The sequence below is a fragment of the Maylandia zebra genome, linkage group LG5, assembly GCF_041146795.1.
Source record: "Maylandia zebra isolate NMK-2024a linkage group LG5, Mzebra_GT3a, whole genome shotgun sequence".
Classification (NCBI taxonomy): Eukaryota; Metazoa; Chordata; class Actinopteri; order Cichliformes; family Cichlidae; genus Maylandia; species Maylandia zebra.
The window spans coordinates 27,597,031-27,624,521 of record NC_135171.1 but is presented as its reverse complement, the minus strand read 5'-3'; the positions used below and the strand labels follow the sequence as shown (position 1 = coordinate 27,624,521).

Genomic DNA, 27,491 nt, shown 5'->3' with positions numbered 1-27,491 from the left:
AGAAAACTCACCTTGGAAAAACATTTATTGAACAAGATGTTAAACTGTATCAGTACATGTTGTTGGAGCTCAGACATTCAAACAAAAAAAAAAAAAAAAAAAAAAAAAAAAAAAAAAAAAAAAAGAGGAAAAAAAAAGAATCTAGTCAATGCTTTCTTTCGCAAAGGGAGGCATTTAAAAAAAATTAATTACAGATGATCATGTTTTAGGGCTAGACTACAATAACAGCACCATATTTACAGCATTTGTTAAGAGTCTTCTTTTCTGTTACTGGTATGAGAGAAAAAAAAAAACCAAAAAAAAAAAAAAAAAAAACCCCACACCACTCCCTCTATACCATGTCACAGTAACCGAGCAAGAATAGTAAAATAAATAACCAAACCAAAAAAAGGAAAGAAAATGAAATGATGACTTTAAACAGTTTTAAAAAGAAAAGTAAAACCAAGTACTCATTTTCAAAGCATGCAGGGCAAGACAGAATTTAACAAAAAAAACCCAAAAAAAACAAAAAACAAACAGTTTACACCTTTCTTGATCATTCAACAGACCATTAAGACCCAAACATGGCCAACCTTAAATTGCCATGAGCTACCCAACAAAATCTAAAAAGAAAAGACTATAAAAATGTACTTTTTTGTAACCATAGCATAAGCCGGTAGATGAGCTTTCCAAGATCTTCATTTCCTCTCATTAGACCGGGAACGACTGTAAAACAAACCAACCAGTGAATAAATGCAAAATTGATGGGGAAAAAAATTGTTAGCTTAATATTAAGTTTGAAGTTCAAGAACAATAAATATAAAAGTTATTTTGATTTACCTCCTCGATCGCGAGAAGGATCTTGAGCGCTTACGGTTCTTCTCTCTGGAAGCAGACCGATATCTGCGTCTATCTCTTGAAACAGACCTGAAAAAATGTTTTTAATGATTTTTATCATTTGCCATAGACAAATGTGTGGCGCAAAAAAAAAACAAAACCAAAAACCAAAAAAACCAAAAACAAACAAAAAACAAAAGGTGACATGGCTACCTGCTGCGGCTGCGGCTGAGGCTCCGTCTCCTTGGCGATCTACAATGTAGGGGAGGGGGGAGGAGTTAAAAAGAAAATTAAGAAGAAAACATTTTTTTAGAAATATTAAGAGAGCATATTTAACATTTCCCATCTCTAATACAACCTTTGAAATTAGTTTTTCTTGATCCCTACAGAAACATGGGTTACATGTGGAAACGTGGTTACACGTACTTCCTGGACTGTTAACAGAATGATCATCTGTATCCATGAACTGGTCAAATGTTTATAAGGAAACTTTGTCCAATGAACACAAATCATGGAGCAAGATATCAGAATGTAAAACAAAATCAAGGCTCGGCATTAAGGCTTGTCTGAGAGAAAGACCAAACAAATTATGTGACAGCTTTTTTCCTTTCTTTTTTTTTTTTTTTAAACCAAGCATAAAAACATTCTTCAATCACCGATCTACTGTGATCCTCCTTGTGCACAATGTTCCCCAAAAAGTAAAATACCTCCTTTAGCAGCAACACAGGAAAGACTGATTATTTTTGTTTTTTGTTAAAAGAAACTTTGATGTGGGACACATCCTAAAGCAACGAAAAATAGGGTAACCTACAAGTAAAAGGGTCTTTAAACCGAAAACCCCCCCCAAACAAACAAAGAAAAAAACCCCCCAAAGAAACAAAAAAAAACAAAAAACAAATTAAAACTGCAAAGAAAAAAAGTTTACTTCCTGTGGTTATCACTCAAGATAGCTTAATGTCGAGCCCTGAAAATGCACTCAGTAGAACAATTACAATGAACACCAGATAAATGTAGTTCATTTTTGAAATGGAAATTAAAGAATGGTGGTCAAAATTCCTTGACCGGTTTTTGCAGCACTGCACTGAATTTTCTCCAAATTACATAACTGCTGAAGAAAACTGTCAAGCAGCTATGAAAGCTAGATTAAGCATTAAAACTACAAAGAGCAGGATAAAAGAAACTTACTATTTTTGGGGGAATTGGACAAGATAGAAATGACGCAAGGAAGCCAGACTGATGGTGAGGGAGGTCGAATTGCAGAGAAGATTTGCCACAAGATGCAAATGTTGGAGATATGAAGTTGCCTGGTGGCTGGTTCGAGGGGGGTAGTTGTAGATTTTCCCTGCCTTTTTTGGGGGGGTGGGGGATGGGAAGGGATGTAAGCCAAGGGCTGTCCCCGCTGATACAGTAGATGTTTGGAGAATAGAAAGAGTAAAGACGCTGATTGGCTGATAATGTGAAGTGGACCGCTGTCGATTGGGTAAAGGTTGGAGGAAGGAGGAGGATGCTGGGAACTGCATGCTCAGGAACCAAAAGCTTGGTGGAACCTGACGACTGGCGGTGCGCCTGGGTCATGTGACAACACCAGCCAAGCTGATTTGGGCTCACTGGTCAGCAGTCACATGATGCTGAAAGAAGACTAGTTGATTGACTCAGATGGTGAGAAGCGTGGTGGTGACTCTGAAACGGGGTTCAGTTTTATTAATAGATGGCAACTGAACTCAGAAAAAAAATATAAATAAAATTTACACCTGCAGAATGTAAGTGTAAAAATATTTGATGGGAGATGAAGGGCTAACTATGCTTCTGAAGATGTCTTTGTAAAATAATATCACTCTGGCAGAGCTTGTTGTTTCAACAGTTATATTTTAATAAAAGATTTAACCGTTTACATAACCTGCCACTAATATACCCTTGAAATGATAAAACAATGAAAAAAAAAATTGTATCAAAATTATTACTTCAATCTTCGTGGGATCAGGGGCCGTATTCACAAAATATCGAAAAGCTTGAATGTAGCTCTCAAGTGGCCAATTAGTAGAAACATGAAAACGAAAAATGAAAAAACTAAACAAAACACTCATCACTTGCTGAGTTGGGGGAGACGGGTTAGAAACTCCAGAGCTCTGTCTTATAGAGCCTGAAAATAATGTACTTAATTTTGGTGAGAAAGCTGGCAGGACAGGACTTGTTGAATGCGAATTCACCAGGCATTACCCGACTGTACTCACAACAGCACAATCACATGTCCAAAGAATAGTTGAGATCTCCAGTTTATGAGCGAAAACTGTAATGAAATGAGTGCCTACTATGTAAATGTTTTTTCCCCCCTCTTTGCTTTAGTCTGGCACTTTTAGTTTGCTTTAAAAAGAAAGTATGACACTTTGTGAATACAGCCACAGATTTTTTTTTTAATTTTTAAAGAAATAAAAAAGGCAAGAACGCTTGAATGCAAGTGTGCAAACAATTTGTTTCAAGCTGTCAGAAACTTGATTCCTTGCTTAGTTTCAGTTTAGACTATGACAAAACTAAAAATAGATGGTAAGAAACTAGATTTTTGCTAATATATTTGGCCATTTAGTCGATCTAAAACTGTTTTGCCAAAATCAGAAGCTGAAAAATAAGTGTGTATTTAATGAACGTGTGCTTTGTCATTTGTACTCTTATTGAACACTGCAAGTGAGAATTTTGTTTGAAAAAAAATGTCTACAGATAAATAAAACAGTAAAATAACTGTCAAGTAGGAAATGCATACCTGCGTCTAACAGGAGGACTGCGTCGCCTAAAATCATCTCGAGGGTATCGGCTCCAGGATGGAGGAGGGCCACGGCTCCTGGAGCGTTTTTCTCCAGTGGATAACTCAACGCGTACTCGACAGCCACACATGGTTCTGAACAGAAGTCAACAAATGAGCAGAAAGCAATGCAAAAATCAAACACAACTACTAATAAGTGTAGCATGTTGAAGGAGTTACCTGCCATCCAATTCTCTCACAGCATCTGAGGCATCTCTGGGATCTTCAAACTCTACAAAAGCAAAACCTGGGGGATTCCTGGCAACCCAAACACTTCTTAGAGGACCATAGTAACCAAACGCTCTTTCTAACTCCGTCTTATTTCCATTGTTTCCCAGATTCCCGACATAAACCTTGCAGTCGAGGGGACAGTCTCGATGAAAAGCAGGGTCTTAAAAGTGACAGAAACACAAACACCCATCAAACGATGAAGTAGAACAAATTACGTATCATTCATCAAAATGTGCAAATTAAATGTAAATTATGTTAACCTGCATTAAAATATTTTATTTTTCTATGTTGACTAATCCAAAGCCCTTCCAGCCTCAAAGTTTTCTGATCTACTGTACATAGCCTTACTTTAAAAGACTTATTTCTGCAGCCAACCATGTAAAATAAAGTCAACTAATGCCATTCCTTGTTTAATTTTATTTCACCAATTTTCAACTTCTTTTTCTTGAAAAAACAATCAAGCAAAAAAATAAATAAATAAATAATAAAAGCTGGGGTGAAAGCTCAGTCTACTGCCCTGCATCTTAGACTGTCCACAGAAAGAGCTTAAAGTGCTTTGAGTACTACTATCATGATAGTGACGGAGCCACATGTAACTAGAGTGTGAAAAAATTTTTGACGAGACAGCATGAGTCCACCATGACACAGAACAAACAGTGGTTGTGGTAATTCAGTAAATGGTTTTGTCTTCTTTAACTTCTTGTGTAATGTGCACATATTTAGAGAATATAATTTTTTATTGACAAACTCATTCATTGGAGTCACCATCTGTTAGCTTTGCAGTGTTTGAATTAGGGGCTGTGTCCAGCAAAGTACTTTTTGCCTGACGATAATGCTAGGCCATCCTCTGAAAATGTCCAGCTGAGAATACTTGAGAGCACTTAGAAGTCACCGCACATTTTCAGCACAGACAATTTGGTTGCTATGATACATAACATCTACTTTACCTGACTGCTACTGACCTGGTGAACGAACTGTTCTTCTAGACCTTTATATTTAACATCAATATTGTGGTAGACATGGATACTCAGAGAAGCAACATTCACTTCTCATCCATTGTTGCTCAGATGGTTGTCAGCATGTGTGCAATGGGAAAGCCTGTCTGCATGGCATTTGTCCCAGTTCTGCTTGATGGGGTAAAAAGTGACAAGCACAGCTTTCTATCAAAAGTTCAAGATCTTAAGGCCTGGCAACCAGTAAAACAACCCAATCACAAAGCTTGGGAGAGATGCTCAGTGCCCCATTGCTGCTGGCGTTTTAACAATACCATCAATACATGCCACTCCTATTCCAAGCAATTCCAAGAATATTGCTCTTAGGAACTACGCTGGCCTCAGGAAAAAAATACTTTGGTCTTTGGACACACCCCTTAAGTTCACAAATACTGTAATTCTTTTAAAGTCACTTAGCATGTTCTGTGTTGTTTCATGGGACACCAGGGCACCTCCCTACTGCAAAACAAAGCAAGAAAAGCTACACGACTAACTGTCTGAGTTGTCATACCTCCCATTTCAAATTTATTCTTGTTTAAGTCCAAGACTCTGTTATCCCTGAAAAGAAAAAAACAAAACAAAATTACAAGAAACAGTTACAGTCAAACAGCTCTGAGAACAGTTAATCTATGGCCCCATTTAAAGCTGGTATCAGTGAATTGTTATATTTGCATTCACTTTGCAGCACTGCAAAGCCTTTTCTAACAAAGAGTCTCATTCAGGTTTACACATGACTGGGTTGCTTATAACTGCAGTACCTACACAGGATTTTTAAATATTTAACAACCGCACACTTAAAAAAAAAAAATCCAAAGCCAACGTGTTTCTTTTTGGGGGTGGGGCGGTCTCTTTAGTGCTTCTTTGGTGCTTTTCGGATGAATGGTGAATAAAACTATGTTGGTTAATTGGTCAGAGGTATATAATATATAATACAACAATAAGCTAGAAAATGGGGTGGCTTCTATTAGCAGACTCCTGAGCCTTAACACTGGCTATACATTTCCAGGCTAACAGCACCAAAAATAGTTCGCTTTAGCTTGATTGTTGACGGGTAACATTAAAATTGGATTTTAGTTACTCTAAAAAGACATTTCTTAAGAATATTACAAATTACTTTTGAGTCCAACTTTTCATCCGAACGATAATGCAGCAAAGTTTTCCACCACCCTCCAAAACCAACCATGCGAGGATTAACGTTACGCTAGCAAATTTAGCATTTATTACCGCGAAACGATTTACAAAAGAATTCGTCGCGATGCGAATCGGCATCCTAGCTGAATTCACACGAGAAACGTGTGGAAGACCGAACCTACCTTCCTGTATGGAATATAACTCACCTTTTTACAGCTAAAACTCAACAAAAAACCGCTTGCAGAAGATTTCACGCCGCTCGTTTGAGCAGCAGGCCTAGCCTGTTAGCTTATTAGCGCCTCGAGTAAAGCGGAAGAGCGAGGGGGAAAAAAGAAAAAGCCCACTCTTCTTCTGCGTGTGTAAAACGCCATTAAAACACCGATAAATGTCTATACTGCCACCTACTGTACCAAAGTGGAATGTCTGCCACAACACATTAAACTAGCAAACATGTGAGATCTTCACCCAACTTTTATAACAGAAAAATGTAACCAGAGAAAGTTTAGAACATTTTACATGACTGAATTTTTTAAAAAGCGCCTTTACTTCCATCATCACATCATTATATTTAAATATTACTGTTATATGTGTTACTTCATAGGATAATCAAGGTATAATAAAGTGAACCAAGCTGCTATTAGTCTAAGGAGCGACTGGACTTTAAGTTTTGTGAAGACGTTTCACTTCTCATCCAAGAACCTTCTTCAGTTCTAAAAGCTGCTATTACATTGAGTTAAACTTCATAATCCCTTTTAGTCTACTTTGGCTATAGGTAAACCTATCCCTGCCCCGAGCCACTTTAATTTATATCTACACTGTTAAAAACAAACTCAAAGCAAGCTTATTTGTAAAGGGCATTGTTTCATTTATTCATAGAGGTCAAGTAAAATGTACAACCATGTAAAAAAAGGGGATACAAGTTGAACTAGTAAAACTATAGCCTAACTTTACATTTAAACTATGTACACCATATACTCTATATACCGCAATAACACTTATTTTTTTAAAATGATCTAAGAAAAAAAGTGTTATAACTGTGGAGACTGGCCAGATGTCATACTCTTGCTTCTGTCTTCTTACTGGTGCTTTTCTTTTCAGACCTTATCTGTGCTACAAGGCTGAAGATTTTTTTAACATCTGTTCTTGTTCCTGTGTCCTGTAGCCGGTAATCTTTTTCAGCTATTTACTGCAATACTAGATTTCCCCTGTGTAAACACGTAAGGCTCTTCTGCCTGAAAAAATATCGTCCTTTCTTCCGCCATGTCAAGCTAACCTTTGAAAAAATAAAATGTCAAGATGTTCTTATTATTGTGACATTTTAAACTCCATCACCTCATGGAAAAAAGGAAAAAAAACGTTAGAGGTGTTCAATGGAAATAACTGAAACTGAAAATAATTAGTCAAAAATGTTTAAATAAAAGCACAAATGCTATCAGAGGAATTGCAGTGATATCTATAAATGAACACAGGCCATTTTTATACATACATAGAGTACATATACATTAAACACATATTAGTGCATTTACTCAAGAAAAAAATATTATAATGCTTGTATTTTACTTAAGTGTTTCCATTTTATGCTGCATTACACTTCTACACCACTCTAATTTAGTGTTTGTGAGTTGTGTTGTAGCTCTACAACAAAAAAGGATTTTACACTGTTTCCTTCAAACTCTTGATGCTTTAGTGATGTAACACTTGCTTGAAGTAATTCAAATATGTGTAGCAATTCTTGTTTCTTCCTTTATTTACCCCCCTTTTCAAGTATCTAACAAACCCTTGGCCTTAACTATGACCCTGACCTTTTGACTATCCTCAGATTTTTAAAGAGAAATTTGATTAACGTCTTAACGTTTGGCTGCAGTAATCACTATTATGATAAGAAAATGCACAGACTCAAGCATGAAGCCCACTGTCTAGATAAAAATTCACTGCAAATGTTTTTGCTGTGGTGCATAAAATGTAGTCATAGTACAGATACGATGTTTTCTATGTTCTGTGACAAGAATCGCACAGTTTGCTCAGTTTGACCTTAAGAAGATAAAGCAGTGCAAAAACAGCTGCCTGCCATTTAGTAGTTACATAGGAACACAAGTAAATCAACAGACAGGGCTATTGCTCAACACATGTGACCTCTTAGAAGCGCGCAGGTGGGTGGGTAGATAATGTATGTACACTTCCCGTATAGAGGCGCATTCAAGACGAAGTGTGGAAAAGGGGGAAGAATTGTGTAACAGAAGTCTTCATGCATCTCTGACCATGAGGCTTACCTCAGGTCACAAAGGGGCACAGTCAGAGAAAAATTAGCAGCTCAGTCTTTATTTATTGCACGATGGATGGATGAATAGGGAACTCTGTTTTGCTTGTTCTCCAACGTTATGTGTAACCATATGTGTAATCTTTAATTAGACACATATTGGAGACATTAATGTTTCATTTAAACTTGTTGCGAAACACCCTGATTTGTATCCCATTCTGACACAGTTTGTGATAACGGTGTTGTGATTTAACCGTCTAACATGTCTGGTTAAAGCCAATCGGATTCAAATTAGTTTTTGAGCAATTAGTCATTTCAACCTCATGCTTTTGGTTAATGATTGCCTGACGTGACAGGTTAAATTGCTGTGTACTAAACTTCTTAGTAATCGACACCCTATGTAATAATTAAGAATAATAACCCTTATTACCACAGGTTTGTTGAGCGGGGGTATCACTACTTTAAACTTTTTTTTTTACTGAACTGGGCTCTAAGGAGGTCAGGAGGGAAACTATTTAGTGGATGGCAAATGGTTTACAATAACTTCATGTACAGCAGAGGGGTTTGTGGGACTCCAAATTATGATGACATTGTGTCAGTGACAACAATCTGATCATAAATGTTCAATGAACGTGAGAAAATGCAGAAAAGACCACAGAGCATTGTCATTGGATTATTGGATGCCCTGTGCATAAACAGATATACTCAGCAGCCATTTTATTAGGTACACATAGCTTAAAAGTACACTCTGTCCTCACAGTCCTACGATGAAACATCCTTTCATAAAGCAAATAAGGGAAGTTTTGACTCTGTGTTATGATTCATTTGAATGTCGCAGCTGGTTTTATTACACTGACAGGTGTTTCTACCACTTTGTTCATTGATATAAACTCAATGAAATGCAGAAACCTATTTGGGATTTTTAATATATAAAAAAATGAAATAAAATAAAATAAAATCTCCTTTACAGTTGCATTCTGTTTTTGGGATTTAAATCAGATATTTCCTGTGGCAGTTTACTTAGAACACATCCAAATACTGTGTGAAAGCCCTGATTTAAAAAAAGTCTTCAGCTGATTTGAAATGATTTCAAAAAAGTTTCATTCTCTCCGAGACTCAAAACAAACCATTAAGCTCCTGTTTTTCTTTTAACTCAAAAACAAAAAGAAGTTAAAATCTTTCCTCATCAGTTATACAAAGTGATAAATGTCAGACATAACACAAAACACACCAAAACTGAACTATGCTGACAATAAAACACAACCTTTTAAGGTTTGTGTTGACATGATGAAAATAGGACTGCTGTTATTCACTGCCCCATTTCTCAGTCGTTTATTCAGGGCCCTTGGCAGACACAACAGTAAAGCAAAAGTTCAGGGATAAAAGGGATCACTCGGGAGATTACTCCCCTGTACGTATCACGGATGCCTAGAACACAAACAAAGAGCATTATGTTGCTCAGCCTGTAGCTGCAGAGCGCATGTTTGTGTGAGAGCAAGTGCTTCTTTAACCTCACCCTCCCATTTGCCTTTTGCTTTACCAAATGAAGCATTAAGCTGCCTTTGTTTTTCCGTGTATGTATTCCCCTGCTACCATAGGGTTCTCCTTGTAGCTATTTAAATGAATCATCTCTTTTTTCAAGCATCCACTCAGCACAGTGTTTTTCAATCAGATTAGTACAGCACATTCTGTTCTGTTTCACTTCCTGATGACTGCGCAGCCCGTATCCCTGAATGAACTCACCCGCGTGCTTCTGGTTACACCAAGATACTCATTCAGACAGATGGATTCTTGCAACTGCCAGTCAGATTTTTGTACTTTACACAGTATTTAGCAAAATCTGTTAGACACCTATCAGATTTGCTGTTTACTGTTTTGTTTTAGCAAAGATTAAACGACTTTCCGATGCAAAGTGATAGGTAAGTAGCAGTAAGAAGGCCACAAAGTTCTAAAAATAAGTTACAACTGCATGTATAAAACAGCCACAGACCATTGATGTAACCTTTGACCATCTAATTTTCATTTGTCTTCTTCTTCTTTTTTTTTCTCGCCTGCCTGGGTGCTTTCACCAGAACAGAAACAAGATGTTCTTGATGTTTCAGGAAGGAAAACAACATCTCAAGCCATGTGTCACTATACATATCTATTCATGCATCTCAGTTCAGCCCAAGCCTGTTTAGTTCATTTTGACCTCCAGTTAAGCATTGCAGTGTAGGGGAAAAGAAGACAGACAAAGCAACCAGGACGCCACAGTTCACGAATTTTGGTAAAACAAACAAACCAACCTTTGCCCGTGCAGGAGTTGACCGTCCTGACATGGTGTTTTATTTTAGATAATCAGTACTATTATTTTAAGGGTTTCATGTGGGCAGTGACACATAGTGAGGTTGTGTTTTTACATCTTTCTGTTTCTGTGCTGTTTTTTTTCTTTAAATGTGAATAACATGTTCTAAAACACATGTGTGTGAAAGCTACTTTCTTCCGATAACCAGATGCTCAGAAGATTACTCACCCCAGCTGACAAAATCCCTGTTGCGTTTGCAGAGTCAGGTTCACTTGTGTTATGTCACCTATATAATTAACAGGATCATCATGTTCCCTCTCAATAGCAGCTTGCTGTCTGCCAGCAGTGTGGTCAGACAGTATCCTTACCACCTATAATGGTGGGATTCATCATCTAGAGAGACGAGGCTCTTTGAGCATCTCGGTTCTATAAAGGAAAGTTTTCCTCTCGCTGTCTGACATGAACAAATTTTGGTTAAGTTCTCGTTAATGATTCACTCATAACATTAATTCGAGGCATATTTTATAATTTTTAATACAATAAATGTGATAAACATAGACACAAGAAGCAGCCATAAAGCATGTCAATGCCAACATCCTCAACCGCAAAAGCACAAAACAAGGCCATAAAAAACTTTTATTACCATGGATTTTAGGTTCTCTTATCCCCAAAGTAAATGTGTCAGTAAAAAATAAGTTCATCCTAGAGATGTGAAAGAGAAAACATATTAACCATGAATGTGATAATAAGCAAACACTTGCTTTAATCATGTATAATATAAAAAGCAATATAAAAAGCCTAGAAATGAGATAAAGGCTGTTTGAACACAAGATTTCATCAGCATGCAGAGTGTGCATCTGGGGTTTCCACATGACAAGAGCTTTCAGCCTCCTTACAGGCTGTTTAGGAGTCATGGTCAAAATATACTCAAACACATGCCCTTTGGAGAAGAACATGACCACTGTGAAAAGTTTGATTACAACATAAATCAACTCCTGCTGGGTTTTTATATATATCATTCTGATGATATTTTAAAAATATTATATTAAAATACTCTGTGTTGTGTCTCTCACGTTCATCTCTTTTGGTGTGTGTTTAGTACTTCACTACTATTTTGACTTCTTGTATATTTCAGGTGAAAACTGTCTCTCCCTGATAACTGCGGTCTTTCTTGACCCGGACAAAATTTGACTTGCAAAGCATCCTTCATAAAATGCAATGCATTTCATGCTCACCTGAAGCAGGTTGCTACTTTAAGTTGTTATGTAACATTTTGCTTCACAGTGAGCACTTTAGATATGTGTTAGATGTGACACTTTTTTCTAATCCTGTTAATATGGAATGCATAATGAATCAAAACGACTTCAGTAACTAAATTACAATTTACAATTTTGAATATTTATTATTTTCTTTTTCATGTGGATTTCCAGGTTAAAAAGCAACTGCCAAATTATAATGTGTTTATAGTGCCTCATTACATATAGTAACACTTAGACAATAGTATTTTTTTTTAGGTTTTTACTTTAATTAAACTTTGAAGACTTTAAGAAGAACTGTACTTTACAGTAAGTAATTTTCATTTTGTAATTTACTAGGATACAGTAGCAATTATTAGACTACAGTAATGGCTTAGACAGGTTTAACATACTGGTTCTCTAGTGAGCATCCACATCAGAGTAAAATACTGACTGATTCACTACAAAATATGAAAACTATTGTATCGGGAGGTTAATGATTAATAATGATTTATAGGATGAGACAGGATTAGGCATATTCACCATCTGTTCTTGGTTTATTACATTGATTTATCATTCAGCACTTTGGCAGGGACTGCCATTATGTTCCCTCACAATGAGTACTTCTACTTTTAATAATGATTTATAATAATAATAATAATAATAATAATAATAATAATAATAATTTATAGGAACGTATAGTTCCCAAAATTTGACTTGCAAAACAAGAGTTAATAGAATATGATGCGCATCACTAGAATACCATAATACTAGAATCACACACAGCACCACCTGAACCGTGTTTATACATTTAAATGGACGCCTAACACACTGGCAGGACTTTTCACTGTTACTGGTTTGACAGCAAAACAGCTGTCGCCAAGGTTTTACTTGCAAAGTTGGTAAAACAATAGCTTACACCACGTAGTGAGAATAGAGAATTAGTATGTAACATGAGGAGTTTGATTTTTATATCTAACTTGATTGAGTGGTATTTTTTTCCAACTAGTAAAAGATCTTCATACTTTGTTGCAAAGCCGTAAACACCACAATAATGTAAACACAGACTGTTTGGGAAAAGATGACAAATTATCTCCGCCCAGTAAAAATGCCAACATGGAAAAATACCACCAGGAATTAATAAAAGAAACAATAGTAGAAAAAAAACATGCATGCGCTTTTGTAGAAGTCCTTACCCTGAAATAAGTGACAGTAAACTGTCCTTTAAGCCATAAAAGTCTCCGATAAGTAAATATGCTACTCCCCCCCCCTCTTTTCTTTGTAAGTCTACAGAAACAGTGCGCTAATCCGTATCACCGCGCGTCTTATCGGGCAGTGAGGTGTGCTTTTACTTCGGTGATTACACATCCTCATCTGTGTCTGCAGGCGGGCTGTTACACAGTACTGTTGACGATACGTGTCGTCAGCTGAGCGGGGAGGACAGCCTGCTGCGGTACAGGCTGTTCCCGGCCTGGCTGTCTCGGCACGGAACGGGTTACAGGTCAGGGTGTCTATTGGAACACAGTGTTCTCATCAGCAGCGGCAGCGGTACAGCTACAGTACAGCCGGAACATTGTGTTACTTTGTGGCTGCTTTCCAAGACCTGCCCTTAATTTTACTCTAAACGTCCTCCCACAACTCTACTCGTTTCGACCCCCCCCCCCCCCTCTCTTTCTCTCTCTTTTCTTTCTCTGTGTGCTTCTCTGCCTCACTACCTCCCCGGTGTCATTTTGAAGTCTGAGCTCCATGTGGCTACTACTACACCGGCAGGTTTATCGTCACCGGCAAAGACGGAGATTAAAAAAAAGAGAGCGGGAAGGAGGGATAACTAGACTGAAAGAGCGCTGCTTAATAACCACATGGGCAGAACATTTAGTACCATGGATATGAGATGAGAAGGGCGGGCTTGAATTAGGTGAAAGAGACGCGCTTTTCCAATTTACCGACCGACTCGCTGAAGAAATTATTATTATCGGATCACAAGAACATGTAAGTGATTTAATTTACTCCTCTTTATTCTGCTGCTGACGGACTTAATTAAGGAGCTAATTAAGGCATATTCATGCCTGGCTGAGTTAAACTGACACTTGTGATACATCGTGAAGGTTTAGCCTTCATTGTATTTAAAGACTGCTTTTTAAATACACACACACACACACACACACACACACACACACACACACACACACACACACACACACACACACAAATAAAGGCTGATAAGGCACTGTGCGCGCGCGCGCGTGTTTGTGGGGGGTGGTGGGGGTTAATAGGTGAAAGTGTGTGTGTGTGTAAATGTGGCACTTAGCTGTGGGTCCCTGTGGAAGGGAAGGATGAGGATAACAGTTTATATCTAGACTACGTGGAAGCCTAGGTGTACCTACATAAATTACAGGTTGTGTAACTGTTTCTGAGAATTACACCAGCAACTCTGGCGCTCGAGCATTTATTTTGGAGCACTTAAACATTACAGGATATGATGGTGGCCCCTTGAATAACTTCAAATACACGGGCGTCCCCGCACGGGTAGTTTGATTTGAGGCTCAAGCAGAGGTGGCCTTGTAAAACAGAGGCTGAGGCGACATCCCAGAGATCAATCAAACTGCCTCAAGGTAGATACGGAATATAGATAAACTGGTTGTTGTTGTTTTTTAAAAGCACTGAAATTTACGATATATTGTTTTATAAAAAAGGGGGGTTCTCTGTTACCTTTTAACAAAAAAAATCTATTTTTAAGGTTTGCAGTGTCAAATTTCGCGTCAAATCTATTTTTGCCAGCATTTTCAAAAAGTCAACTCCTGTCGCTTTTTAAACTCTGCAAAGGGTTGTTGGGTGAAAGGGAAAAATCCCGTATGTCAAACAGTGCTTTGGTTCAGGATGTCTGTTTGCCATGCACATTGTGTACTCACACGTTCACATATTAATCAGCAGACTACGGATATGAGGCAGAACGTACAGATAGGCTGAAGTGTGTGTGTCTTTGTCTTAATGTGCTCTGTTCCTGTATTCCTCTGCAAAGTAGCTGTACATGTAGTCTACATGCCATCATCTCTGTGCTGTCACTGCTTGTGCAATGTTCCTCTTTACATTGTTAGATATAGTTGGATATTTATCATAAAGAAAAAGCAAAAGCTAAAAGGGTCAAATTGATAGAACACACAACTTTTACTTGAAATGATGCTAATATATGTCTGCATTCACCTACTTGTTTTACCCTATTTAAATCATATGTTAATCTAATTGTAAATATAGGTTCTGTTTGACTTGTTTAAATCACCTTGTTTTGGTTTAAAAATTGAAACTGGGCTGTACGTGAGGGGGTCTCAGATTGGTGAACACCGACAGGCTTTGCCAGCGGGGGAACTGTGAATAGAAGGAACATTGTGTACAGACACACAAATGCACACACACATGCACGAGATACATCTAAAACCAAATCCATCAGATATCAAAGACACAAGACAAGATGCTGCTAATGAGGGATGGACAGTTTGTGGTCAGTGCACAAACACTTTGAGGGGAGACACAAGGCTGAAGAACCAGAACAAACAGTGCAAATGTCAGTAAAACAGATCTTCATGGTTTCATCTTGTGGTTTGAGGCACTCAGGTTGCGCCATAGTTTACGTTTCCTAAGATCTCATTTAGTATGAGGTCAATTTCTTTATCGGTATTCAGTACACTGGACATGTTGCTTATTGCTGAGACTCAGACCAAGTGCTGTTGCTTAATGTTAGTTTTTGCAGGCTCTTTGTCGCCACAGCAGAACATAACGTAAGACAGGGCGACTGATGGAAAAATCGAGAAAACTGATGCAGGGTAGGCGAGCTGCTGCTCCTCTCCAGTAAAACAACATGCCATCCGAAGAATGGTTATTGCCTCAAATAAAGTCTGTGGAAATTTTAGAACTGTCGTCTGATCAGCAGCTGTGTCCTTGTCACTGCATCCCTCACGTTACTCTGAATGGACACTTGCACTTTTTATTTTGACTATTTGAAACAGTCTGTCCTGACAGCCCTACCTAAACTTGAGCTAGAAACGTGGTGCGATGTGAGAAGATTTCTGCTTGTGACATCACTGAGATAATCTTGTATCTTCAACATCTCTGCTTAAAAAACAGGCGATACAAAGGTTGCCTTCACATAAAATCCCCTTTCTCACGGCTTCCCAGCATACAGTCAGCAATCTAATCATCAAAAACCAAAGCAGTTGAAGTCAAATATTTTCTTTATTTGCTCATTCTAAAACAAATATGTTTACATTTGCTTGTCAGTGGGAAAAATATAAATTTCAAGTATATTGCGCAATACGTTATTGTGCTGCTCAAAGATTCGCTGCACTGTAGAAGGCTTATTTAAAAATAAATAAATAAAGGAAAGACCTTAATTATGTTCAGATGAAGTATAACTCTATGAGTCCAAACTGGCTTGATACCAAGAGGCCATTTTAGCTCGAAATGGTATACTTCTACATATAAAAACATTTTAAAGGAAGCGTTTTACAAAGGAGATGCAGCACTGTGGTGCAGCCTCGGCAAAGAAGACCACCGTAACGACCCTTCTCCCCCCACATACCCTCATAAAAATCAGTTTGCCACTGCATTAATTGGTTTACTTGACCACCCATTAAACAATAAATAACACCATAGACAAAAAAACATGTCTTAGTGTTTAAATGACAAAGGATTGCAATAAATACATAAATTATTCAACAATACTCTGTTAGAGATTCTCTCACATTAAAAAATACAGCTGTTGTTCTTTGCATGTGGGGCTTCTGTAATCTAACTACGGAGCCCCAGTGAGGCGACGGTTCTATACTATACTCTACACTTCTCATTCTTTGACCCTACCTAAGTAGCTTTGAATGATTCACAATTCCTTATTTATGTCCTTATGGTGGGGCCATTGGCGCATCTCCAATGTTCAACCATATAAGAGATGTCATACTAAGCCTGAGCTTTTGGTGTTTTACAGGCATTACTTGCACATATGCTCATCTCATTTTTTTGAATCTTTAATAGCCATTTGTATGAGAGAAACTAAGGAAAAGCTTAATAGGTCTCCTTTAAGAGAGTTTTATAGTTATCACTGCAAAATGTGCCAATAGGAGAGCCTAATTAGAAGCTTCTCTTTTTGTTAGGAGACCAAAGGGTGTTTGCTTAGTTTGCCTCTCTGGACAGTGTGTTTCTGAGTGTGGTAAAGCCCCCAAAACGTGCTAGCCTTAGTAACATCCCTAGCACAATGATATGTGAGAAAGTGTTAATGTGTCAACAGCTGCATATGATAACAATCACCAAACAGTGTTTGCCAACATGCTTAACATAACTATGTGGCCTTTTTTCAAACAATGTCAACATTATTGTGCCAGAGGAGATGGTAGTTTTGTGTATGGGGGAAGCAGCATGCAGACAGTGATTGCTGCTTTGATGAGAGAAGCAACATGTCCAACATGTCATTACAGTTTTTATGGGTCTGGCAAAGCTGCTATTGAAATTATTGCCAGCAAGCCTTTCATCAGGCTGAATATTAAGTGTTTTTGATATAGAAAGGTTTTTTTTTAACAGCAAGTTTATTATTTGTAATTTGCCATCTTTATACTTTTGAATTTAGCCAGTTTACGTATTTGGCTGCTTGTGTTTCCACATTTTGTTAAAACTATTTTTGTCCAAATCTAAAGTACTTTGGTATGAAGAAACCGAAGCTTTGTATCGTCTCTGGTTTAAAACATTTCCAATAATCTTTGAACTCTAATATTTTCGGTTAGGTATCAGTGCTTGTACTGTCAGCAGCATAACAGAAATTCACATGACACCTAGTTGTGTGAAATTTTTAATCTGACATCGATGCCGCTCTTGATTCACAAGAGACAATGTTTGAGCTGTATCACATTACCAGAGAAAGCCAGACAGTGTGGGGCCTCATGTTGTGATATTTTATTAGTGTATCACCTCAGATCCTTGACTGAATTCAACACTTTTAACTGTGTCATCATAAACACTGGGAAGATCATGTGGCTGTTTAGGATGCTGCAGGTTTAGCGTTGCGGTGTGTGTTTCCCCTGTGCATGTGAGGCTTTTAGATGGAAGGCTCTGCTATGTTAAAAAGGCTTTTTTAAAAATAAACAGTAAAACTATGCGAATGTGGTTCTGAAGAATTCATTTTGGTGTCCAATAAAAATCCAGATGTGTTTATATATTTTTCCAAGCACACACAAAGGTCATTAAGTAATGGTCTTGGAGATACACACTTTGCGAGTACTCCGTGTACTCTGTAAGTACAGAGCGTGCTACAAAATAAAATGAGTGAAGTGAGCAACTTGCTGTTTGCTTTCACTTAGATTCACAGTTATGTAATTACTTTATCTGTTGGGGGGGGGGGGGGGGGGGGGGGATCAGAAAAGGTGCCATAGCCTGCAAATGTGTTTCTCTTAAAGCTGGGATCAATGATGATGTGGATGCTGCTAACAATAACTGTAAATGTATTTCTTGTACAAGATACTGATTTAGAGCATGTGTCCCTAAAATAGCTTCAAGTTATATAAGGTGAAGTAACAGTAATATTCGGTGGGTGGATTATGGTGATCACATTGATATTTTTATCCTATATCCTGATTTTTCTAGCCCTGCTCCGCAAATTTGATCTATATTATGCATAATTTTCCTGTTTAAACATGAGATGCAAGGAAATTTAATGACCAAGCAGTCAGTCAGATAGCTAACATCTACGCTTGTGTGTTTGTATCGTTGGCAGTGTTATACTATCGGTTTTCCGCGCACAGAAATGACAACTGATCAGGATTTGCCAATGGATCACCAGTCAGCCACAGCCCTATTTGCTGCAAAGGGCATTGATGTAACAACCAATAAAGACCAAGGAGTTATCAAGGTATTTACAATACTGTCATCATGTGACTGTTGACATTCATTCACAAGTAGGACTCATTTTTCCACCATATGGAACATCATGTTTTTTTTTTATCTGTTCCCTTTTAGATCTAGGAGTTATCTTTTTTATTTTCTTTGTTAAATGGTAGAAGCTTTTATTGTTAAAGGAGACACTTGTCTTTCTTTCTGCAGGTTATAAAGCGTGCAGGGGTAGATGGAGACAGGCCCATGATTGGGGACAAAGTAATGGTTCACTACACTGGGAAACTGGTCACTGGGAAGAAATTTGACTGTAGTCGAGAGCGCAAAGAGCCCTTTTGTTTCCATGTGGGCAAAGGTAGGTGACTGGCATGACTGTCTCTAACTGTTGATAAATTAAAGGTAAATGCAGTATTGTATTATATTTTGCTACCAAGGAGCCAGTCTTTGTAATTCTGTACCTTTAAGTAGTTTCAACCAATAGTTCTCCAGAATTTTGGAAGGTCTTTCAAAGATGTTCACGATGTATATTTCCTTCACTTATTTTCAGTCCAGTCCTTTAATTTACATAAAAAATTCAACTACTATGCCAGTTTGAGAGGCATAGTAGTTTTGCAGCAACACACTACTGAAAACTTGCAACCCAATATCACAGCAAAATGTATAATTCATATGTCGGTCCACCGTATCCATTTCACACTTTACTTTTTCAAAGTGTGACATGGACGTGCATACAGAAGTCGCAGTACCAGCAGGGGGAGATAATATACTTAAAAGCAAGAACTAGCTAGTGAGTAAGGAAGGTATGAACTGTATTCCAGGGCTCTTAATTGCCACTAATGATTAAGGTAGGCAGGCAATACGTATTTACATGTAAATGTGTTAGCAATGTCTGTTTAAACACTTTCCTGTGATTAATTTCAAGTTGGACTGAAATAAAATATCTTCTGACGATGCATGTCAGATTCTTGTATTAACTCCCACATTTGCTTAATTTAATCAGATTAGTTTACCTAAGCAGTATATATGGAAAGATGCAAGGCTCTCCATTTCACGCGAAAACAAAATCAGCCTGTCAGAACTTTGATTTTTTTACGCATTAAAAAAAAAAAGACATATAATTTTAATAAGTAAGCTTTAGAGATGCTGGCTGATTTGTTGAACTCTTTCAGTCTTTAAGCTAAGCTGGATATTTTATATTTACAAATATCAACATTTTCATGTAATCCTCAGCAAAATGATCGGTTTGAAATGTGTGCAGGAAAAATTGTTGCTTTAAATTTATATATCTGAATGATGTAATATAACCTTTGAACTTATCGAACGAGCCAACAAAGTCTTGTTTAATTGTTTAAATATTTTTGATCTACTCACAGGACAAGTCCTCAGGGCTTGGGACATTGCTGTGTTGTCCATGCAGAGAGGAGAGGTGTGCACACTGCTGTGCAAACCCGAGTATGCTTATGGAGCTGCTGGAAATCCTGACAAAATTCCTCCCAGCTCTTCAGTAGTATTTGAGGTAGGCATGTCACATTAGCGCTGTCATTTGTGTGACGCATTAATCCAGCATTGCACTGAGGGCCTTAATTTAGGAGCATGTCTCTGCAGATGGAACTCGCTGGTCACAAAATTAACTTGTCTATTTTAATCCCCCTCAGTCATACAGCCAGCATAGTTTCATATACCACCTTTACGAGTGTGTTTGGGGCTCAGTGACACTACAGTTCAGATCTTCTCTTTCCTGAATAATCAGTGTTAAGTATAATTTAGTTTTCTGATCTGCTTTTCATGTTGGCCCCATTAAATGCAATATATTCATGAAAAAGGATTGTTTTACTCTCCCAGTTGGTGATTCAACTCAGTTCAGCTGTCACTTTGTAGGCTCATCAAATGTTGCTTAAGCAGACATAATCAGCTAATAAATTTATCAATATATGTTTTTTATTTATACCCTTAAAAGAGAGTATAAAGGATTATAAAAAAACATTACCAAGTTTTGCTCTCATTGAAAAAAATACACATACACTGAAAAAGTATGAACTACTTCAGTATTTAGCACATATGAGAGAGCTGGATATGCACTGCGTAGAATGCTCCACATTCGGTGGTTTTCTGGTTGTTCATATTGTTTCACGTACTCAAATTGTGTGCACATGTCTGGTTTTCATGTGCACAGGTTTTGAGACTACTGGGACATCATACTTAACCCCAAACCTGACAGAACTTTGAAGTTTGCATTCCAGCCAAACACCAAGAGAGACTTGGGTTTGCAGATGTAGTTAGTTATCCTTAAAATACTTGAGCATTTATAATTTTTTAAACATATATATACAGAAAAAGTTAAATTTAATATTCTTTCCCAACTTTAAACTGATCTACAGTGAAATAAAACAGATAAAACTGATGTTTTCATACGTGAGACTTGGTTTTCTTAGCTAGCTGGCTAGTTATGACATAGAAGGCATAGAAACAGTATGTGTCTGGTTACACAGTGTACTTGCTTCATTTCTTATTATTTCATTACCATAAGTCATTAATTTTTTTTATTTTCAGTGATAACTCCTACTTATTTTTAGTTATGTATTAATTCACCTCCCACACCTACTGAAAGTTCTGCAGAGCTGTAATTTTGTATTTTGCGTTGTCCCACCATTTGTATAGTGATGGCATTTCTATGTTCACACAGTTGGAGCTAATTAAGTTTGAAGGCGAGGTACTTACAGGCGATGGTGGAATTGTGAGAAGAATAAAGGTCAAAGGGGAAGGTTACACTAATCCCAACGATGGATCAATTGTGAACGGTAATGACATGATTTGTTTGTTCATCAATAATTGGCATTGTGCCAGGTTGATAAACAATCTGTATAGTAATTGACAACATCATAGATTAAATTGTGCCCTGTGTCTCACAGTGCACCTGGAGGGAAGGTGTGGTGACCGACTGTTTGACTGCAGGGACGTCAGCTTTATTGTTGGTCAGGCTGAAGATAAAAGCATTCCTCTGGGAGTGGACCGAGCCATGGACAAGATGCAGAAAGGAGAGTGCTGTTTACTTTACTTAAAACCAAAGTAAGTTCCTAACAAATGTAAAAATGTCATGTCACTTTGTTAATGAAATACAATCAGTAATTAGTTATGTGCGCTTTGTTTATTATTATCTCATGAAATTTTTATTTAAGGTGTCTTAACTGTAGGACTGTAGGTTCCTTTATGATGATAACTTTAATTTAATTATTTTATATCTCATTTTTATTTCATAAATATCAAAGCTATTAAAGCTTTTTTCATGTAATTTTATTGTATTTTTCAATATTTCTCAATAATTAAAAAAAAAAACAATATTAGTGATAAACATTAAATATAATGAAGTCACTTATCAGCTAACAAAGGAAGAAACCTTAAAGGAAATATTTTCTCAATATCTGGTTCAGAGCTCTCTATTTTTGCAGATGTAAACAGACTTTTCACTGATATAATAAAATCTTTCTTTTACACTATTAAGGTTACAATTACATACAACATTTGCATTTTTTTGGTTTATTTAAACCTTTCCATTAAGTACTACACACCATTTTTTCGAGCATATATGTCAGTGCATATCATACATATAAGTGTGTATGTTCTGTATGTTCTGCAATTGATTTATATTTATTCGAAACACTCAAAATATATGCCCTGTATCCATATTCAACTTCACTGAAAGCAGTTGTCCAATGATATCATTCAAAAATTCAGATCTAAAAAAAGTTAAATAAAATTCCTTTGATGTCATTTCAAAGGGTTTGTGTGTTTATTAGAAATGTTTGATGGTTATAGCATGTGGGGAATTTTCAGCAGCAGTTTCAAATCATGTCACAAATTGGAGCTTGAATGTCAAGTGGTTCGGGTCAACTGTTGACACAGATGTTGGTATGCAGAAATGGCATGCTTCAAAATAGTAATTATTGGTTAGTATAATCAGGTGGTCATTTATATGCTTACAGGTATGGTTTTGGAAGCGAAGGCAAACCAGAATACAAAATAGGACCAGACAAAGACATCGTATATGAGATTACTCTTAAAGACTTCCAAAGGGTGAGCACTAGTTTCTACATAATAAGATGAGATGAGACTGGAATAAATGTTGTTTGACAAATGTGTTTAAGTAAATGGAATAAATGTGTTTAAGTTTAGTTGGAGGCAAACTTGATCTCATAGATTTTATAGACATATTTTCAGTTCACTAACTCCAATTAAAAAAAGTCATTATGCTCTTTCTGTGTTTTCACAAGGCTAAAGATTCCTGGGAAATGGACTTGAAAGAAAAGCTAGATCTGTCTGCTGAAGTAAAAAGTAAAGGGAATCAGTATTTTAAGGTACAGCTCCTGGTGCTCACTCAAGCCAGTAAATGATTTATTTATTTATTTTTAGATCTTAGATTTATAAAGATATATTCTGTTCCTTCATCAGGCAGGGCGGTATTACCAGGCAGTCATCCAGTACCAGCGCATCATTTCTTGGCTAGAGATAGAGTATGGTACCGGAGACATGCAACAGAAGAAGATACAAGATTATATTCTGACTTCCCACCTTAACTTGGCCTTGTGTTTCCTGCGATTAAAAGAGTTCACACAAGCAGTGGACAACTGCAACAAGGTGAGCTGATGTCTGCCCATCTCCTGTACGTGTAGCTGATGAATGTTTAACTACTACTATACTATTACTGTACTGTTCATTTATTTTGTGTCCGTTAAAGGTCATTGAGCTTGATGAAAACAATGAGAAGGCTTTGTATCGTCGTGGGGAAGCCCGGCTCCGCCGCAATGAGTTCAGCCTGGCCTTGGCAGACTTTCAGCAAGTACTGCAAGTCAACTCAGCAAACCGAGCAGCTCGTGCTCAGATTTCCATTTGTCAAAGCAAGATTAAGGAACATCATGAAAAAGACAAAAAGACCTATGCTAACATGTTCCAGAAATTTGCAGAACGGGACGCCAAGGTCTGTAGACAAATTTAGAAAGTCAGCATGACTTGTTTTTGTGTTTTTCTCTTTTCCTTTCCTTTCTTTTTCCTTTTCTTTTCTGACATGTTTATGATCCTTTCAAGTAAATGTACTTAAAAATACTTAAAAAAATAAGTAATAATAATTAATAATAATAATGTAATTAATCTAACAAATATTCATATAGCCCCATTTAAAACACTTTTTTTCTGATGCTTTCCTGGCACCGATAGCAACTAAACTTCAGAACTGTTAGAAAGTGGGGAAGACAATTTTACATTTTTCATCTTTTAAGGACAACCACATTCTGTCACACCTGTCAAAACGTTTGCATTTACAACTAGTTTTCAGCCATTTCGTATTTCATGATGTGAGATACTCGTGCACTCTGAAGACATCCACCACTATGTGCTAGAATAATGTCAGAATGATTTGGTGTTTACTACACGAGCCATAGATTTAAAAGTTTTACATTAGAAGGATGTTTTAAAAAATGTTTATGTTTATTTATTTGTAAAATTGTCTGGCTGGATTGTTCATGTACTTCTTCAATGTTATACTGACCTCTAGTGGTTAGGTTGATTCTTTCACCCATTGATCTCTGTTAAAGTAAGGTAAAATGCCATGTGCAAAAAAGCAAGATTACATAACAATATTAACTGCATGTATCTAAATGATGATGTCAGTTTATGCCATTGGACGACACGGCCAAACTCACTGGCTGTGTAGAGTCCATGATTTGATTTTTCTTTTCACAATATTTCTATCAGTTTTCCTTTATAGGAAATTATCTTAATGTATATTTTTCAGTCATTTGCAATTCAACTGAAGCCCTGTATCTTCTGAACAGACTGGGAAGACAAAGAGAAGGCGGGATGACAGTGCGAGGACCAGCGTCAATGGTGAAGTGAGCATTAAACAACGCCGGAGGAGTCAGGAATGCCCGTCGTAATGGGGACATTTGAAAGGGATAAGAGAAAGCCTCTTTTTGCTTTCCAAGTCCAGGGAGCAGAGGCAAGAATGAAGATGAAAAAAAGCCTCCAAACCAAACCCTTTTTTTTATCCCAAAATCCAGCGTGACCATTCCTGCATATAAAGCAGACTGTAAACAGGGACATTTGCAAGCCAAACAGCCTTTCCCCTGTCACAAGGACTATTGAATTGCTGGAGCGTACCTTCCAGTGGAGACAGAAACATTGAGTTAAGACTGGCAAACACTTTTAGCCCTCACCTTTTATCCTGAAAGAATATATTTTTATTTTCCTCAAAATGCAAGAAACACAATTACTTTGTCCTTAGGCTACTGTGTTGAAGTGCCTCCACAGTGTTTCTGATTGTAAAACCACGTTCATGATCTGTATTTGTTTTTAAGCCTGTTTGGAGCAGCTGCATGCATCACAAGGTGTTTTTGATTCAGACTTGAACTTTGCTAATTTTATATGTGCAATATGTACCTTTGGTGTAACAAGTCCTGTTAGTATGGTGAGTTAAAAAAACAAACAAAAACAATAAATTCTGTATTTTTGCTTTGGCCAAAACTTAATACTGTCATAAATAAAATAAGCCGAAGAAAATCCTAGTTGCTTTTCTGAAATGTAAAATTTACTGTATTTGGTTATTGCGTGTAACTTCTGCTTTCTGTGAAGCCAAATTAGTTTTGGTGTTTATCAACACCTGCAAGACTTTGGCATGGAGTGCCTATTTTTACATATAAAATTCAAATTTAGCTTTTGTGTTTCGGGCAAGAATTATTTATTTTCCTAAGATGTGTCTGAAAGTGGTCATGCACTAAAATAATTTATTCCTGTTTTGAGGTATTCTTAAAGACATGAGTCAAAGACACTTTGGTATTGTAATTGATCAAGTAAAAAAAAAGATGACAGGGAGAACTTCACAATTTAAGTCTGTTTAACTGATGGCAGCTGTAAAAACATTAAAGGCGAAATAATCAAACTGTATATAAAATTGAATATTTCTCCTACTGAGCTTGAGTTGAATTTAGTGAATAAGGAGTCAGTCTTTCTTCTTCTGGTGCATTCATCATATTTTCTGACCTGTTTACTCTTATCAGGCTAAAGGCATAACTTTTAGAGCACATAAAATCATAATTTAGAAGGTAAATACATGAAGCATTCATTTTGCAGTCTTTTTCACCATATAGAAACGTATTTTTTAGAATGTGATCAGCTATGTTGGTGCAGTCTGGAAACAGGTTTTTCTTTATCTCGACAGTGTGAATGTGTATCAGACAACTGTCCACTTTGGTAACTGTAAAACCAACACTGTTTTCTTTTCATAAAATATCTGGACAGAGTCTGGACAATAATATTGAAATGTTTTATAAACATTGGCTGGTTCAGAATGAAAACCTTAGCTATCTTAAATATGTTGTGTAAAACAATTACCTGTATGTGTGTGTGTGTGTGTGTATGTGTGTGTGTGTGCTAGTCTATATTATTGTTGTGTGGTTTGTAAGCAGATTGTTGCTAAATGTTTTTAACTACTGCTGGCTCTAAACATTTAAACAGTTTGTGCAGTGTTGAATAGTAGTACTTTTTTCTAGCTTTTATAAATTGTACATCGTAATGTACGTACTATTTAACCACACTTTCAGCTACATCTGAAAGATCTGTAGAACTTAGAAGTGCTGGAGAAATTTTGGCCTACAAGTGAAAAAACAGTGGCTTGGCTAATGTGAGATTAGAGATATGACATAAAATATGTTCATATGTATTTGGAAGATCGTTGCCATGTAGACATAAGATATATTTTCACACAAAACCCCCGCAAAATACATATGGTACCTTTGTTCATGTGTTCTTCATATATATATATATATTTTTTACACTCTAAAACCAAACAAATAAATAAATTAATTAATCTGTTGTATTCAAATAGACAGATCATCTTCTAGGCCACTATTTTATAATCTAATTATATTTTTAAAGAGCACATTGATAAATAGGGAGACATTTTTCGTTGAGACACTATTAATCACATTAATCAAATACACAGTTACCGGCCAGTCCATTAGGCACACCTCCAAATATGGGGTTACACCCACTTTTGCCTCCAGAACGGCCTTAGTTCTTCATGGCATAGATTCAACATGATGTATGTATTTTTATATTTGAAATTTAGAACAAGTCTTTGAAAAAGATCTATCTAGCCATCCATTTTCTTAAGCTTATATCATTGTGTGTCACAGGGGGGCCCTCTGAATGAGGGTCACCAGTTTATTACATGGCTTGAAAAAAAGTCTCAGCAACATTAATTACACACCTGGCTTTTAACACGTTTCATCATCTACCTGTTGAATTCGGGTCCAGTTTTCACACAGTCTGAGCTCTGTACAGATAAAAAAAAAAGGAAAAAGCTGTTTTATATTCAATAATGGTGTCCAGGCACTAAAGTGGGACAGTAATCCTTTGTGTTAGAAGCTTCTGTAGATTTGTTTTTCTGTGTGGCTGTGGCCAGCTAACCTGTGTTAGTTCTGAAGGTTACCACTCTTTCAGCCAACTGCAGTCTACAGTATATAGGCAGATAATATGTGAGCCATTAGAACTGCTAACCAACCCCTAGGTGGTACTGGTAAGACCAGTATAAAGGATACATTTGGCTTTAGCGTTACTAAAGAGTGTTAAATTCAAACTGATGACTCCTCCTAAAGCTCTTCTACTGTAGAAGCAAGTCCTGTAGCTCAGCAGCTGTGCTATAATCTACTGTATACGGGTACTTTCTGGGGCAGTTGTCTAAAGGAAATTTCATTCCAGTGGTACTGTATCATAAAAACTGTGCATACAAAATATCTAGCCAATTCAGATACAAATACAGTGATACATTTCTAACACTATCCTTAGTGATTCAAAATTTTCCCATAATTTACAATTAATAATTATTCAGGGCTGT

General features: G+C 36.9%; 2 protein-coding genes across 5 annotated transcripts; one reads left to right on the top strand and one right to left on the bottom strand.

Annotated features, from left to right (window-relative positions):
• Window positions 1-7: 7 nt before the first annotated feature.
• Window positions 8-13,102, bottom strand: srsf3a (serine and arginine rich splicing factor 3a). 4 transcript variants are annotated; one of them, XM_004548758.6, is made up of 8 exons: window positions 12,937-13,102; window positions 11,149-11,207; window positions 5,345-5,391; window positions 3,791-4,001; window positions 3,572-3,706; window positions 1,030-1,068; window positions 820-906; window positions 8-705 (listed from the first exon to the last, which is right to left on the bottom strand). In XM_004548758.6, the coding sequence occupies exons 3-8, from the start codon at window positions 5,349-5,351 to the stop codon at window positions 678-680; spliced, it is 507 nt and encodes a 168-aa protein (XP_004548815.1). In that variant the 5' UTR covers window positions 5,352-5,391; window positions 11,149-11,207; window positions 12,937-13,102; the 3' UTR covers window positions 8-677. The 4 variants fall into 4 exon arrangements, with proteins under 4 accessions (XP_004548815.1, XP_076740270.1, XP_004548814.1 ...); XM_076884155.1 differs by lacking the exon at window positions 11,149-11,207; XM_004548757.6 differs by lacking the exon at window positions 12,937-13,102 and having other exon boundaries at window positions 11,149-12,930.
• A 314-nt stretch (window positions 13,103-13,416) lies between these two features.
• fkbp5 (FKBP prolyl isomerase 5) lies at window positions 13,417-25,567 on the top strand. Its single transcript, XM_004548760.6, has 11 exons — window positions 13,417-13,729; window positions 18,492-18,626; window positions 18,818-18,962; window positions 19,981-20,123; window positions 21,291-21,405; window positions 21,517-21,673; window positions 22,588-22,678; window positions 22,876-22,959; window positions 23,054-23,239; window positions 23,340-23,579; window positions 24,433-25,567. The coding sequence occupies exons 2-11, from the start codon at window positions 18,522-18,524 to the stop codon at window positions 24,532-24,534; spliced, it is 1,368 nt and encodes a 455-aa protein (XP_004548817.1). The 5' UTR covers window positions 13,417-13,729; window positions 18,492-18,521; the 3' UTR covers window positions 24,535-25,567.
• The last annotated feature ends 1,924 nt before the right edge of the window (window positions 25,568-27,491 follow it).